Source organism: Zeus faber, assembly GCF_960531495.2.
Source record: "Zeus faber genome assembly, chromosome: 13".
Classification (NCBI taxonomy): Eukaryota; Metazoa; Chordata; class Actinopteri; order Zeiformes; family Zeidae; genus Zeus; species Zeus faber.
The window spans coordinates 19373771-19390524 of NC_137198.1; the positions used below are offsets into that span (position 1 = coordinate 19373771).

At 44.6% G+C, this 16754-nt stretch overlaps 1 protein-coding gene across 1 annotated transcript in view; it reads right to left on the reverse strand.

Moving 5' to 3' along the window:
• Positions 1-16754, reverse strand: part of dlgap2a (discs, large homolog-associated protein 2a) — a gene marked incomplete at its 3' end in the record, with an annotated part of 155551 nt that overhangs the window by 14032 nt on the left and 124765 nt on the right. Inside the window, exon 7 of the mRNA XM_080012824.1 lies at positions 9933-9992. Coding sequence (XP_079868950.1) covers positions 9933-9992 — 60 coding nt within the window. The remainder of the gene's footprint in view (positions 1-9932; positions 9993-16754) is intronic.

Consider the following 16754-nt stretch of genomic DNA (forward strand, 5'->3'; position numbering starts at 1 on the left):
CGAGCCATATGTTAAAAGGGGAGGAAAAGGAGTTTCTTTTGACTACTTGTTAAAGGGGACCTATTATGAAAAGCTCACTCTTTCAGTGCTTGTGCACATACATTTGGTTTCTCTGATGGGCTTACTAACACACAAACTGTGAAATAAGACAACCCGATCGGTTCTTTGTGAGCTGTCTATTTCAGAAAACATGTCCTGAAACACCCCGCTCAGATTTTTGATCCCTTCGTACATCACAGGGCCCACAGTAGAATTAGAACCGCCCTCCATCTGAGAGAAATAGCACAGAGAATAACAAGCGCCACTGGGAAGACCAGCACAAATCTTTTCAAAGAAAGAGGAATTCGTACCAACTGTCCCTGAAGAAACTGGAGAAGATGGAAATGTAAATATTTAAAAAATAATTCTGCTTTGTCTCTTTCTAAATAAAAAAAGGAAAAAGTATGCGGTAGACTGTAGGCTGCGGCGCGTGATCCGCTGTGCATTTCCCCAAACAAAACCAATAAAAATAGTGTGTTTTTTTTTAAATCGTAGATATATTTATTTTATTTTCCAACGTTAACATGAAACAAAAAACCACCCTGTGCAGTGTCCGGTGTTCCGGTGCAGTGATCCACCTCAAGCTTGAAGAACAGCAATGAGAGTCGGAACAAACTCTCAATTAGTCCTTGAACATCAAATATGAATGAAGATTCAGCAACTGGTTTATTTCCCGCCTCAAACTTGCTCAAAAACAGATTATGGTGGACCGATAAGGAGAAATCAGTGAACGTTTGAAGAACCCAGAAGTAAAAACCTCAAAGCCAGTTGGCTCCCAGAACCCGGAAGGAAAGCTCAAACCACATTGGCTCACAGAACTAGGGGCCTCAGGAGGGTGGCTCTTCCCCACAAAAAACAGCCTGTTTTGGAACAGGATGGTATAGAGGCACGTTATATTAGAATGCACAACCGGAGTGGTGTTTTCAGCAAACAAACTTCAAAAACATGTTTTGGGGACCTATATGAACTTGTTGAAAAGCGGCATAATAGGTCCGCTTTAGGTCGCTTTTACAAAGGGTTTCGTAAATCCCTCATGAATGCTTGCAGCGTTCAAAGCAATTAAGGCACTACTTCCCAATGAGGCTAAAACCGAGCATACTTTGGGTTTTAATGAGATGGGGTAGAATTCAAAAAAAAAAAAATTACTACAGCACTTTCAAAGTTATTGGTTAGTTCAAGGAGGGTACAGATTGTGTTGGCTCCTAACCACCTTCAGGGAGAGTGGCATTTAATAATTCATAATCAATGAACCTTGATTACTCAGATCTGAACCACTAAGATCTGGCCTTTGAGGGATGGATCTGTCCAGAGCCACTCTGCTGTCATCCACAAAATGATATGCATGAGTGCAGAAAGTGAGAAAGGTTTTAGCATGTTCTCGCCACATTATCATAACATTTGGTTGTTCTTGGCACGTATCACTAATAGATTCCTGCTCAAGTTTATGGTTGTCGTAATCAGCACCCATGTGAGTCCTCTTTTGCTCCTATTGACATCAAGCTACAGTTACTAAAGAAAAGTAGCACTAGGGATGCATTGGTGATAATGGCGAGAAAAGCCAAGTCTAAATCGGAACAAAATAAAAATATTGGAACATGAGGATCCAGCAGATTATACCAGCAGATTGCATGGTGTCAATAAATTGCATTGGGGATTAGATACTGATGCTAGCCAATCTTTTTTTTTTTGTGCCAATGTACGTCAATGGCTCGCTGCCAGACATGGCCCAGGCGCTGTGCCAGATCCTGAGAGCAAGGCAGCACCAAACAAAGGGAGAATATCATTGAAGCAGTTTCACAGGTAGCTAGAGAGCAAAGTAGACACTGAGGTGCAAATTCACAAAAGGACTGTGTGGCTTTTGCGGTCCCTTAACCTGAACAATGAAGAAAAAAAGAAGCCGTGTCATTCTCAAAGGGTGAAATGCACCCTTAACTGCACTGCCAGGCAAATAGCGCCTCGGTGCAATTTTTCATATTTTCATATTTAAATATTTGATATGCATACATTTGGCGCCCTTTCTATGCAAACGAGACTCATTTCACAAACTTATAGCCACACGCAGTTAGAGTGAAAATTATTAGTGTCTTCAGAGGCAATTATAAGGGGTTTCACGCCCAGACTTTCCAGTGATCGTGGCCGCAGTGACTGTAGCCAGGCGAAGGCATCGCCATGCCAGGCGTGAGCTGATATTTCAAGGGAGAATATCACTTTTTGATTTAACTGGGACCGAAATCAATCGCAGATACAGGTTGCCAGCTCAAACAACGCTTTCTATATTTGATGACATCAAGGATGACATTCAGGCTGCCACCCAAAGATGCCAATGCATGCAATACATGGAATTGTCAAACTGCTTTCAAACACTCCAGGTTCTCGTGTCTTGCTGGAGCGTCTGGGTCATCACAACCATCCGTTAGCAGGGCCATGGGATGTTGTACCAGCCATTGCTCGTAGAGTGGTGAGGTACAGCAGATTTCCCCAAAACAGATAGGAAATTGAGGGGACAAAGCAAGAATTCAAGGTTTTTCGGCGCTATTGACTGTACGCACGTCGAAAAGAAATAGGAAGCCCACGCATTCAATCAACGTCCAGGTAGTTTGCAACGCCACTAACATCATCAGAAATGTGGTTGCCAAATTCCCTGGGTCTGTGCATGACAGCTACATTTTTAGGAACGCCAGTCTCTACAGAATAGTGCAAAACACGGATGACAACCCCTGGCTACTGGGTTAGAAAGTTGTTTTAAGAAAATGTTTGTGCTGTAATATTGACGGCAACGGTGTGGGAAAGAACATGTGCTTTTCCCATTATAGGTGACAGCCGCTACCGACTGCAGCCATGGATGATGACTCCACCGCGCAGTCCATCGACGGGGAAGCAGCTTACAACCGGTCACACATCAAAACACGCGGTGTGATTGAGCGCACCTCTGGCATTCTAAAAAGCAGATTTAGATGCCTGCATCGTAGCCGCGGAGCAATGCTGTATAGTCCCGCCAAAGTGTGGCAGATTATAGTTGTGTGCTGCATCCTTCACAACACAGCCATTAGAGTCGGTCTGCGACTTCAGGGGCACGAAAATGATCAAGACTCCAGAGCCAGATGAAGAGGAGCCGCCTGCCCCACTGGCTCATTTGCGAGCAGACGAGGGCAGGCGTGTCAGACAAAATCATCATTTCACACGATTTCCAATAATATGATGCGTTTTCAGTTTGTTTTGACCTTGAAAAATGTCTCTGCAACAATTCCACCTTAGTTTTAATCCATTATTATAATTATTATTACCGTCACGGCATCCAAAGGCGCGATGCCTTGAACGGGTAGCAGCCCGTGGTGGTTTTTCTAAATGCACTTCAAAAGCAAGTTGTTGAAACTTTGAATAATTTATCGTACAAAAAAGGGCTTCCAAACGTTGACAAAAATTATTCCATAATTCCTATTAAACAGAGATGATATTGAAAAAACGTCTAAAAGTCATAGGGAATAGCGATAAAGTGGGCAAAATTGGCATTGAACCACAGCCTCAACCCGTCTGACACTGATAGACTGACTGCCTGGGGATAGTATACGGTAGTAGTCACTAAACAATTAAGCCTCCCAAGTCATCAAAGGTTATTAATATCGCAATTCTTATTCACATTATAGACAATCATTCATAGGCTACACGATTACATTTATTTTAAACAGAAAAATGGCTACAAAAACTGTCATAGAACTTTTCAACACAGACTGCTTCGCAAACAAATGCACATAAATCAGTAAAACCAAACATCAAATCAATACAACTCAATTTCTCAGTCTGAAAATAACAATTTACATCATCTCACTAGTCAGCACAGTGAACCTTATTTTAGCCTCAAGATTCGGGGCCACGGACAGCTCCGCTCAAATCCATTCTTTTTAGAGGACGCAGTGACAGGATGCGATGACAGTTGTCATGAAAAATAAACGAATAAAGCTCCCCTACATGTCATTTTTTTAAATAAATGAGGAAGAAAAAAAACAAAAAAAACGAGAACGAAATGAATGAAAAATAAGGTTATTATATCAACAAATAAACAAAAGATTTCTTCCCTTTCCGCTCATAATTGCCTTCTTCTCATGCCTGACTAGCTGACGTGAGCTACTGGCTTTTGACCCAAGTTCTTGACGCATGGTTCTCAGTTCACTTGTTTGACCATTTAATTGGGAAGCATATTTTCGCCGTGCAGATGTTTGTTTTTGCAGTTCGATGTAGAGGAGTTGGTCATTCTCTTCATAATTCACAGACACAGGCACTTAGGGGGGGGGGGGGGATGTCCAAACTTTGGCTGGGCACCGAGGGGGGAGGTGTCCAGTGTCTTTTGGGATTTTGGGTGACCACAGTCTCGATAGTTGAGGCTGATCTAAAAAGTAGTGGGACATTTAAATATGCTATATTTTTAGACAAACTAACTCCAGTTAAACAAATGAAACAAAGACATTTTTTTGGAACATAGTCGCCTAGAGCCCAATAATAATAAATAATAAAAATAACAATAAACATAACCATCAAATCATGCCATCTTTTCCAGTCTGAAGGTGTGTGTTTGAAAACACCAACCGACCGACCGCGATATTGAATCCCAAACACGGTTTCTCTCTGTCACGTTCAAATTCCTTGCCTGCCAAATTTTCTCCTTCTCTCTGCCATTGTCTTGCCGACTGTGTTCTTGGCGTAAAGCCACCATTTATACTTTGCCACAAGGTTAACTGCGGTCAGACGCAAAACAAGGGCAAATTGCACAGAGCAGGGAAACTTTATGGCCGTGTTTGCGCCGTGATATCATTGGTGCAATTTTTGGAATCGGACCTTGGAGACGGTGCAGATATCGGTTGCAAGTCCTGCGCAATTCATGGCGTAATCAGCGGCTGCAATCCGTTCCTTGTGAATTCGCCCCTGAGAAGTTATTGGATCGAACAAAGCATCGCCAAAAACACGCCGTAGCGATGACTGCACACTTGAAGCCACCTACTCGGCATGGAACTGCTTTGCAATCACCAGCTCAACCTGTCATGATTATTCAACAAACTCACCGCTGTAATTAATGTGCAAATTTATCCACCACCTGCATGGGCGAGGGTACACAAAATGTCTAGAGGGTGATCCAGCAGAGGACATAACAGACAGTCCAACAGGCAAAGTTTCATCCCGCTTGTGCAAAATGGTAATCCCTGCGACTATGCTTGCTTCACTTGTGGTATCTTAGATCATCAAAGCAGTGGGAAACTAAGCATTCTCCTGAATTAATGATTCTCCCTGCTCCTCCAGGAAAAACAGGCAAAACACGCAGCAGCTCCGCCCGCACAACAGCATCAAGGTAATGGGGATAGAGACCGTGTAGTCTGTTTCTCCAGTGGCGGGACCTATTCCACAATTCCAGAACCCTCTCTTGTCATAAACCAACGGCGGTCTGCTGAAGGGGCTGATGTAGTAGTAGTCCAACAGAAAGAGTCACAACGCTTCATCCAAGTATACAGTATGATACCACTTTGGACAACCGCAATGCTATCCAAACCCCACTCAACACTGCCCGGAAACCAATGCTGGCTTCAGTTCCAGAAACACTGCGGTCCGCTCAACCCAACGATGTAGGCCAAGTCAGATCCGTGGACCCTTTGGATATTGCATTTGACCAGTGCTAGCGAAACCTTTTCCGAGGAAAGCCTGATACTGTAACGGGGGCGGGGGAGAAGGTTGCTCCCATCGCAGTACATGATGCTGAAGCCTTTCACATTTGCAAGCCCAGTCACAAGCGTGTCTAGTGTTCTACCCACCAACCTTCACAACCTTTACTGGCCTACGTTCTTGTTTCACATCCGGGTTTAAACACTTGATATCTATTACAAAGATGACTGGTAGGTAGATAATTGTGCTTAGCAGAATATTAGGGGGCTTAAGACCATTTTTCGAGACAGTCGATTTTACATGCTCAGGGGAAAGATAATCTTCTGTGTAACAAACGCAATTTTAATAAAGAGATCAATTCACGATTTTTAAATGATGGGCTTGGCAAGGATGGCAAGGGTGACCAGTCTCCCAAACACTCAGCTTCGTTACATACTTATCGAAAGGTAAAATCAATTCCCTCTTTGGCCCCTTTCCCACGTGGAATCGCTAACATTGCTGGATAAAGAATATCCAGCAAAGGCAGTAGGTAGTCATTCCCACATAGCCTCCTTTACGGAAAAGTTCCGTATGGAGTCTGTTCCCACTTAGATGACCATTCCGGATACATTACGTCATGTTCAACCAAGGTGTCTCTAATATCCCCTCTAATATAGCCTTCTCTCCTCCCGTGACTGTGCTGTGACTCCGCTGTGACTCTGCACAAGCAGACACTTTTGTAGCGTCCGACTAAGTAGTGATAACACACTAATACTTTAAATTGATGAACGTCGGCGCTGATACGCGATAATTAATCACATGGGTTTTATTTCTATATATTGTATATATTAAAAAGAAGAACTGTCCTATACTCTCTGCCTTCCAAGGAGGAACTTTCTCCACCCGTTCTCCCTCTCCTCCGCCCGCTCCCTCCGGCTCCGCGCTACGGTGCAGCCGGCGGGGAAGTGAAACGCTTTTGCCCAATGAAGAGATGTTTCAGCGTCTCGCCTTTGAAGCCAAGCTCCACGGTTCGGATAAGACTCGCCGTTTTTACGAATGTTTTTTTTTTTTATTCTTCCCGAAAACAATTCATTTCTTTTCCAATATTTGTACGAAACAAATATCAGTAAAAAAAACACTATTTGTGCTTTACTTGGATTGGGCTCCACTCCGACTTTACGACGAATTGGCTTGTAGTTTGGCAAAGCTCAAATTTCAAAGTAGCTTCTCCGGCGATGGTCTTTAAAGGGGAAAGAAAGGACAAGAACGTGGGGAAAGAGATAAGTAATGGATGGAGGGGGAGAGAAGACCCCCATTGGAGAGCATGATTCAGCAGGAGGACTGAAATAGAGCCATTATTAGCCAGCCAGTCGTGCAAAGGGGAGTGATAATTCTTGTCCCACGTCTTGGCAGCGGCGGCATTACTCAGCATTTAGATTTCATCTGAAGCGGACAGGGCGCGTAACCCCACTAACTCCCTCCGCTGGCAGTGGCGCTGCGCAGGACGCTGGCTAGACAACGTGCCACGCTCCGGGCCCCTCCAACATCATAAAGCCTGTAATCAACCCGTTGACTCAGCCTTATTGTATTGAAATATTGTGAAGGCGTCAAGGTGTAAAGGCAGAGAAAGCCGGCGGCTGACACCCTGAGTGATGTGCTGCGTGTGTATGAGTGAACATCAGTGTACATCATGGCAGTTTGAGATAAATTGTGCAACAAAATGACTGATACAGCCGAGGATAACAATCAGAATAGAATTTGAATAATTGAGATTAGGAGAAACCCAAAAACTGTTGCGGCAAAAAAAAAAAAATCCGTTTTGAAAGACAAACAACACATCAGACAGACGGAACGGAGCGTTACGGGGAAAAAATATACTGTGGAATTTTTTTTTTATTTTGAGTTCTGAGAATGAAGTCAGAATCAGACTTCCAGAAATTCTGACTTCATTCCTAGAATTCAGAATTTGAATAGAAGTCTCGGTAAAAAAAATATTTCCGTGACAACACGATGGACGTCCCCTCCTGGGACTGGAGGGAAACAGCGGCGTCTGAATCCAACGCAGCACAGGACAGGACAGTAAAGACGGACCGTCATGGAGCATTGGGTCGTAATTTTGACCGTAGCCCACTCTGCACTCAGTGTGGATTTTCCGTTGAATCATATGTGCACATAGTCTCAAAGACACACACACACACGCAGGCACACACACGTACACACACACACACACACACACACACACACACACACACACACACACACACACACACACACACACACACACACACACACACACACACACACACACAAACACACACACACACATCACCCACGGAGTGTGAGGAAGGCCCATTTACTCACAACACAAAAGCAGTGATTCAGCCACTCTATCAAACTGTTGAGACCCCTCCATCCATCAGGTTGGAATAGTATGCCAACACTGGGTGGGGGGTGGCTGTAGGGGGACTGTGTGTGTGTGTGTGTGTGCTGTTTGGGTGTGGGAGTTGAGCAACACACCATTAAGGAACTTTCTCCCCCCAATAGGATTCATCACTGTATATGAAACGGGGCGGTTTGTTTTGCGACAGGCCTCTGAAGATATGTAAATGATACCGGGGGAAAGCGGTGACGGAGGGGAGGGGACGGAGGGAGATGGATGGGGGAACTCCATTTACTCCAACGTTATAAATGCGGCAAGTAAAACAAAAGGGGAAGGAAGGAAAATACACCAGACTTGGTGGATCATTACTCAAACAAACTCCCACTCTCGCAGCCTATAGTCCCATTGTTACATAACCCCCCCCCCCCCAACAAACAAACAGGCCGCTTTGCTGAAGTTTTTCCGAAACAATCGCTGTCAACAATGGTTGAGGCGGAAAACAGATTGTTTGTGCTGTGAAGACGGTCTTGCAAAAATAGAGCGAATATCCCGGCCAACTGGTCTTGGTGGGGCGTACGCTAAACGACTGCTGAGAGACACTAGGCTGCTTACGCGTGTCCCACTGCCGTCTTATTTGTGAGTAATGGCGGCTGCGGTCAGTGACAGAAGGTCTCTGCCAGTGATGAAAGCGAAGGGGACGCTGTCGGGGGGGGGGGGGGGGGGGGGCTAGAGGTGGCGGTGGCGGTGTCGACCTCCTCCCTCCCCTCGGGTCCTTCGGGGGCGGACGGCGTCTCCGCACGCCGCCGGTCAGAGCCGCGTCGACTTCCCGGTCTTGACCCCGACCGCTGTACAGCACAAAGCACTTAAAGTGTCCCTTCTGACAGATGGATCACCCGAAAGACGCAGGGGGAGGCTCGGAAATAGAACCGTCCGGAGGGCTGTGTGTGTGTGTGTGTGTGTGTGTGTGTGTGTGTGTGTGTGTGTGTGTGCGTCTAGATGTGCGTTCCTATTCCATTCATACAACACTGCGACCGCTGCAGAGAGCCACCGATGCATCGCTGCCTCAGCTGTAACGACAAGTATGGACGCATCCGAGCACCCGTTAAGGATCCGATCATCCAAAACACACGTGGAGGTGGTCTGTGATGAATAACCCCATTTAATGTGCTGAGCTACTTATATATGAGGGCGTTTGAAAATATGGAGCGAACCGCCGTCGCCAAATGTGCCGGCAATATCAATGAAAAATGACCTTCAGCGAGCTTACAGTAAAGACATCAATCAGAGCCCGAGCGGCCGCTGGAGACTCGGGGGCGAACACACAACGTGGATGCAAGACGCCGGGTCTGAGGGGCGTCTTGAGCATTTCACATTCCATTGCAGTCGTTAGCTTTCTCTCGATCAGACGGGCCCGAAGGCTCGGACGAATCGACTCGGGGCCCGGCGGCCCTTAAACGGCTCAAATCGAGAACGGCGACAGGTGATCAAGCCAGCGCGGAGAGTGGCGACGCTTTTGTTTTGTTTTTTTTTTCCCCGCAGTTGAGCATCAATTCAACGCAGAGGTTTCTGCTTTTATCCGGTTAAGGTCCTAATGGCCCCGTCCGGTCGAGGCAGTTCGTTCCCGGCGCGTAGTTCATTAGTCTCATTGTGGGGGCCTTTCATCGCGGCGGCGAAAACAGCGCCTGATGAAGTCCGCACGGGTTGTGCTGGAATGCATGCATGTGTGTGTGTGTGTGTGTGAGAGAGAGGGAGAGATAGAGAGAGAGAGAGTAGAGTAATTTCCTGCGTATGCTCGAGTGTCATTCGAAAAACGGGACAAAGCACCCTCCGCGTCTGGAGCGGAGAGGCCGAGTCGGGTGGGGGTGGCTGGGGAGGGTGGGAGGGTTACCTGGGGGTGGCTGGGGAGTCCAGTCAATGCTGCATGTGGAGGGGAGGCAGAACTGGATCCCTGAAAAAGAGCGAGGGGGTTGGACATTCAGAAGAGCGGGCCTCTCAGCCCAGAGAGCGCACACACAGCACACATCGTTTCCTGCAGAGGAGCACGGCTCCAGAAACAAGAAGAAAAACAAAAACACACAACTTTTTTTTTTTTTTTTTTTTTTTTAAGTGGTGTACGGACTGTGCTGTGACTCCGCTGTGACTTCCCATCAAAGAGATTAATTTTAATTGCCACCTTTCATTGCTTCACACAGAGCTCCCACTTTGACATACTGCCTCATCTTTTCATCAAGTGTTTCTCGAAGTTTGGCAAAAATGGATATAGGCAAAATCTTCGCTGTATGAAATGAAATAAGTCAAAGAAAAGTCAATAGTCAACAAAACAAGCAAATTCTGAAGTGCCCTCTGCGTAAATCTCGTCAGCATTGAATTACATTAATGAACTATGAACCAATGGTTCTTAGTCTCTGTCTTTAAAAAATACCTTTTTAATGATCATTTTTTTACATTTGATAATTGCTTCCATTAACAATAGAAATTAATCAAATTACTGGTGACGCTTTGATAACACAGAACTTCGACCTATGAAACAGGCGGTTGATCAGATGAACGAACAAGCAGCATTGTCATTAAAACACGTATGGAGACGTCAGTACAAAATATAACAACATATGATAAGAAAAAGAAAACACAGGATCAAGTTAAGGCATGTTATTCCCATTTGAAAAAAAATACAGAAACCTCTGCGATAAACTTTGAAAGGGCCGGTCCGGCTGTTTTAGGCCTTGTCCGCACGTATCTGGATATTTCTCAGAACGATTTTTTTCCCCCGTCCTTTAAAATAAATAATAATCTCTTCGTCCACAGGAGAACCCAAAAAAATGATTTGAAGCGCTCTGATAAGCACGCCAGGCCAGTAGGGGGCATTGACACACTGTATGCCCTAAAACCTGTGTGTGACCTCTGCGTTGAGCTTCTTCATAATATTCATACACCAAACCGGATGGGACGCCGTTCCCCAAAGTTGAAGAGACTTTTCCACTTTTAACGGACACAGGGACGGTCGTCGGCCGTCGCTCGTTGGTTCCTGACGCGAGTTGAGGTCCTGATGTCGGCGTTTTCAATAATGCTCCGTTTTACTTCCTCCACGGGAATACACGGAAAACTGAGTTTTGAGAAATCTCCACCGGGGAAGGGGCCTTTTGCAAAAGCGTCGTTTCCAGTTGACTTAAAACACTGTTTTGGTGCGGAGGGGAGGCCAAAACGCAGATTGGGGGCGGGTCTGACCCCCCTAATTAATATTTGGACCCCCCCCGAAAGAGGTAAAAACAACAGGTCGAGGGGTCGAAACATTTATATTTATATATTCATTATACTGTATATCCTTCTTACCTGTAATTGTAAACATTACAGTATACTCTATTTTCCATATTCATGCCTGGAAGAATCTTATAATACGATTTCAGACACCCCTGGAGTGGACCGTACCATTTACGCTGAGCATCGCGCTGCGCAGCTCGGATCAGAGCCATCTTTTTTCCCAAATAAAGCAATTAAAAACACTGTGTTTTTATTGTAGATTTATTTATTTTTTCTCCGTTTTCTTATTGATTGAAACAAAAAAAAGACCCGTGCGCACACATTCTCACTAACTGTCTTACCCCCGCCTCCCCCTTACACTGTATAATACACACTCTGAGGAAAAATTTCTATGTTTTCAAAAATATCTGGATACGTGTGGACGGGGCCTTAGAGAGACACGCTGATGTCATTATGGGTTCACTCACATAAATACATTGGCTCCACCAGGGTCAAGCCGCCGTGGCAACTGAATGTGACAAGCTAGGGATGGGTGGGGGGTGAATGGGGAATGTCACAGCCACGACTACGTAGCCGATGGTACTTGGGGCTCTGCAAGTAAACACCATGCGAAAATACAGAAGAAAAAAAAACCCCAAATCAAGAAAAAGAGCCATTGGGAGTGTTTTATCTCATGCCAAATGTAATATGTATTTAAGCAATTCCATTTTTTTAATTTTTTTGTCAGTGCATGGTCTCTTTTTTTATTTTGGCTCGTACGTTTTATGAGAGCGACAAAAATGACCGTAATGGAGGTTCCAGAGGAGGCTGCAGGTCTGAATTCAACTGCAGTTTCTCATAATGGGGTTACTGTGCTAAGACACACATATAAGACAATATAGCACTATAGTAATAACACAATAGAACAATATCATAGAGCTCGACAGTGAGTTTTCGGAAGTGGAAATCCCATTCATATTCTGAATGGAGGTTTTTGATTATTAACCGTCATGTGGTAACCATCCGAGGTAAACTTACCATGAGCCATGAGATGGTGAAACAATGGTGCATGCTCCTGTAGAAGACCACAAGTCTGTATGATATCAACCTTGTTTTAAGAAACACACGTTTTATTCCCGATGTCGTGCAGAAGTACTACACTACCCGCGATGCTGAAGTGTAACAGCGACGTCTCTGATTGGTGCAGCTCGCTGTTACCGTGGTAATGTTGACCCCCGCCTGCGAACGTGACTGCAACCACTGAACTGAAACACGAGATATACACACAGCTACAACACAAACGACGATATATTACAAGACTATTATTCACACTATGATAATGACAAATTCAAGAGGCAGCGCGAAAAACCATTGTTAGGTTGGAAGTCGTTGGAAAGGCATCGTTTGCAGTGGTTTATGGGATGAGTAGTTCCTTCACTCTTTAAATTATTATATACACAGTCTTGTACCTTTGCATTTTTTTCTGTTTTCCATTTTTTTTTTCGCTCCAAATCCAATGTTTTATGGTCCCGATTGCCTGACTTGGCTCCAAGTCTTTAAACTCTTCATAACAAGGATTTTCTGAAATGTCAACAGAGCGAATGAATGGGAAATTCCCTTCCGGAAAACTGAGCCCTTCTGAAATTTGGCACCGTTGGGCTCTATTTATATAATAAATGACGAGCTATTTTTTTTCCCTCCCTTATTAAAAAGAAAAAGGTTCATGACGACGGAGAAACACGGTGCAAAATTCAAGGATCAGTGGAAGAAATAAAGACAAAGCCTCAGCCTAATGAGCTCTCAAGCGCGAGGCCAAAGCGCTGTCATAGCTTTGACCGATTAAAAAAATGTTGATAAACACGGTCTGCTCTGTGTGGCATTTACATTTTATTTTTATTTTTGAATTGCCGGACATGTAATAAAAACAAAAAAAAACAAAAAGAAAAAAAGTGGATGGATAGTTCATATATCCCTTGGATCCTGACGTTCCTTCCTTGACACGGTTCATTGCTGCTAGCGGAAAGGTCGCTCTGGGTTTTGCTTTGCACCTACTCGCGGGGCTCGTTTCCCGACACTATCAGCTTTTCATGAAGCATTAAGATGAAATATGGGAGGGTAGGGATACTTACGGTGAAGTCTGATATGAACAAAATACCGAGTCATCAATCATAAACATGCACCTTCACATTATAGCTCTCGCCATTGGGTTTCACACATAATCTCACAAAATAGTCTTGCAATGATTGGGATATAATTCTAAGCCAAAGAGCATAATTCAGCTTGTCATGACAACAAAGTCCCAGGTGGTTTACATTCTCAGTCTTTGATTCCTGAGCATGAGGATGATATAATACTGTAACAAATACAATATTACCTTGACAAGGCCCACTGTTACTTTGATGAATTCAGAAAATATATATATATAGTATTGGCTAGATTACATTTTTAATGTAATGCACATTTTATAGTGGTGCCCTAGCAGTATTCGTGTGTATGTGTGTGGGTGTGTGTGTGTGTGTGTGTGTGTGTGTGTGTGTGTGTGTGTGTGCGTGTGTCTGTCTGTCTGCAGTGTGTGTTACTACATATTGTCACGATGGGTTCATGTGTACAAGCTACATACAATATCATTTCTGCAGTGGTCTTTGAGTATGTTTGAGCTTGGATGTATGCGCTGTCACGTCAGATTTTCTCAGCTTTCTTTCTCCGATAAATGAGTTTGTTGAAACTCAACCGTTGATTGTGCAAACAACACTGTTCTCCAGCATCTTTTCCTGTTTCTTCACGAGCTGCTGAATCCACTCAGCAGCCCACTTGATAAACAGCGTGTCCTTGGGATTTATAGTTATATGATAACTGCCAAGATTTACTTCACTCCATCCCGGAGTGATGCTTAAAGCAAAAAGAAGACAAGGAAATTTCCCATGGTCAGGGCGAAGATTGCCAAAAAATAATCATAAAAAAAGTTTGATCTCAGCATTCAATCACAGAGCTCCAATAGAGTCTCAGAAAAAAAATAAAATACTGGTAAATGTCACCTGTATTAAACCCACAAGTACATTCATCACCGGCATGGGCCGTGTTTGAAAGAGGAACAGTGCACTTGATTGAAAGAACACTGCTGTAGGTACTATCTTGTTAAACAGTGCCAGCAGCTGCTTCAAAGACAGTTCATAAGACTTGTGGTAACTGTTTTAGAAGCACAACCGGGTTTGGGTTGGGTTCATTTGAGAGCACTGATTGTTCATCACAGTTTTCCATTTCGATAATCCAGGAAATATTAACTACGGCAAAGGCAGTTAATACCGTGTTGCCATGTGACAAAGTGTCTCGCTTTAGGGGTATTGCATGTTTGTGTATGGGGAGGTCCTTGTGTTAGGTGCTGACAATCTCAAGACATTAGTGAGTTGGATCTACATATTGTTCTTGCCGAACTGGGAGCTACAAAACATGAGCTTTAAAGATACTGGAGCTACATTTGGTCTGCTGAGAATGAGGTATGTGCTTGGAGTCAGTGCTTGAAGTGGAAAAACAACATGTGCCGGTACTCCCCTCATTCACATGTTGGGTGGGATCGCAGCTCGCAGCTGGAGCCAGCGCTCGCAGCTGGAGCCAGCGCTCGCAGCTTGTGTGTTCTTTTAATTAAAAGAAAACGTGTACTCCAACTCAATAGAATATGATGTATTTGAGAATATGTCCACTTGATTTGTCCACTTGAGAGGGCGGAACAGACAGACCTGCGGCTTGTGAGAAGTGCCGGTATGCAAGAAAATGTCATGGTAAGCCAAAGAGTAAAATGTAGAAGGGTAGAGTACCGGCTCGCTTCAAGCACTGCTTAGAGTGAGAGGGACATATAGGTGATTTCTGCACTGTTGTACTCATATCTACCACTCCATAGTTCCACACTGGCACTCCTGTGAATTGATTGTGGCTCTTGGCCCCTCTTCTGCCACCTGTACCACAGAAAGGCTTGCTTACACGAGGATCTATCTGGGCTGCCGGGGACATCTTCTTCCAATAGCCGCTCGAAATCCCTGGATAAATCCAATATTTGCGGTTCTTCTATTATATTCTCTGCCTCCATAGGTGTCAGGTCCATTGACGGTATGTTTATATCTTCTGGATAAGGTGGTGATTGATCTAAATCTAGTGGATGGGAATCTAAGTCAGTAAGAGGAGCAGGATCAACAGATCCAAAGTCTGGGTCCAACGATGCCACTGGGTCAGGAGAGACTGGACTAGGAGGCGATATAGTGACAAAGACCTGTGGTTGTAGAGCAAAACTATAATCCGTGGCTGGATCCAAACAAGACGATTCGGATGATTGTGAAGGATCATGGGGGAACCAAATAGTTGGGTCCACAGTGGGTAGTGATGGACTCGGACTGGACATGGATTCTGAGTGGAAGAAGGGTGGCTCTAGATCTCCTGTATCAAATGGAGAGTCAACACTGAGGTCCAGTGGATCTGGTTCAGGGTCCATAAATACGGAATCGAGATCGTCTTGGTCAAGGGAGGTCAACATGACCAAGTCAAAGTGAACGAGATCAGTGTGGTATATAGGTGTAGTGTCAAGTGGTTCTGGAAGCGGTGGCCATTCTGGCTCTTTGAACGCAGGTTCAGTAGTGCCGGCAGTGTCTGGTTGAGCATGTCCCTCGGCAGAATAGATTAAGTTTAAGGCCATTTGTTCGGACGGAGAGTCTGGAAGAGAGGTCATAGGATCTGCATTTGAATCAACATCAGTTGGACTAGCAGGAGAGCTGCTGTCACAGTATTTTGACACCAAAGTTGGACTTTCAGGAGAGTCACTGTCAAAGTATTCTGACACCACAATAGATGGGCAGTGGCTGTCTGGAACAAATGCAGAAGTGTGACCTGGATTGATAGCTTCTTGATAAATGAATTTGGTTGAAAATGCCATGATGGAGTCTGGTTGTTTTGAGTCTGTTTCCATTGCCTTTGTAGGGTCTGAATCTTCTAAACCAGAATATTTTGAACATTCTTCATCTTGAAAAACTGGCTCTGGTTCATCCACGGAGATGGGTCCCTGACACTCCAAAGTAGATGTCAGGTCACAATCCTCTGGTTGATCCTCTGTTGCATCCTCTGGTGGTGACACAGTAACCATGGGAACTAGATATGGGAGGTGTATTTCTTTCACATCAAGTGGCTCTGACTCTTGGGGTTCTACACACGCTGGCTGAAACGGCTTAGCATCGGACCTGTTTTCATTCACTCTTTCTAGACTGGCTAATTCCGGAGCAGTAATAAAGACTTGTTCAACGGTGTCTGAATCTTGGATGGATGATCCTCCTGTACATGACACTGTGAAATCAGTACTGAATGATTTAGAAATGACCACATCTAATGAACTTTCCTCATCTTGGATTACAACTCTTGATGAGGCCACAGGAGGGAAGTCTAGAGGAGTGGACTGGATTTGGATTGATTTAATCGGGATCGGAAGAATAGGATC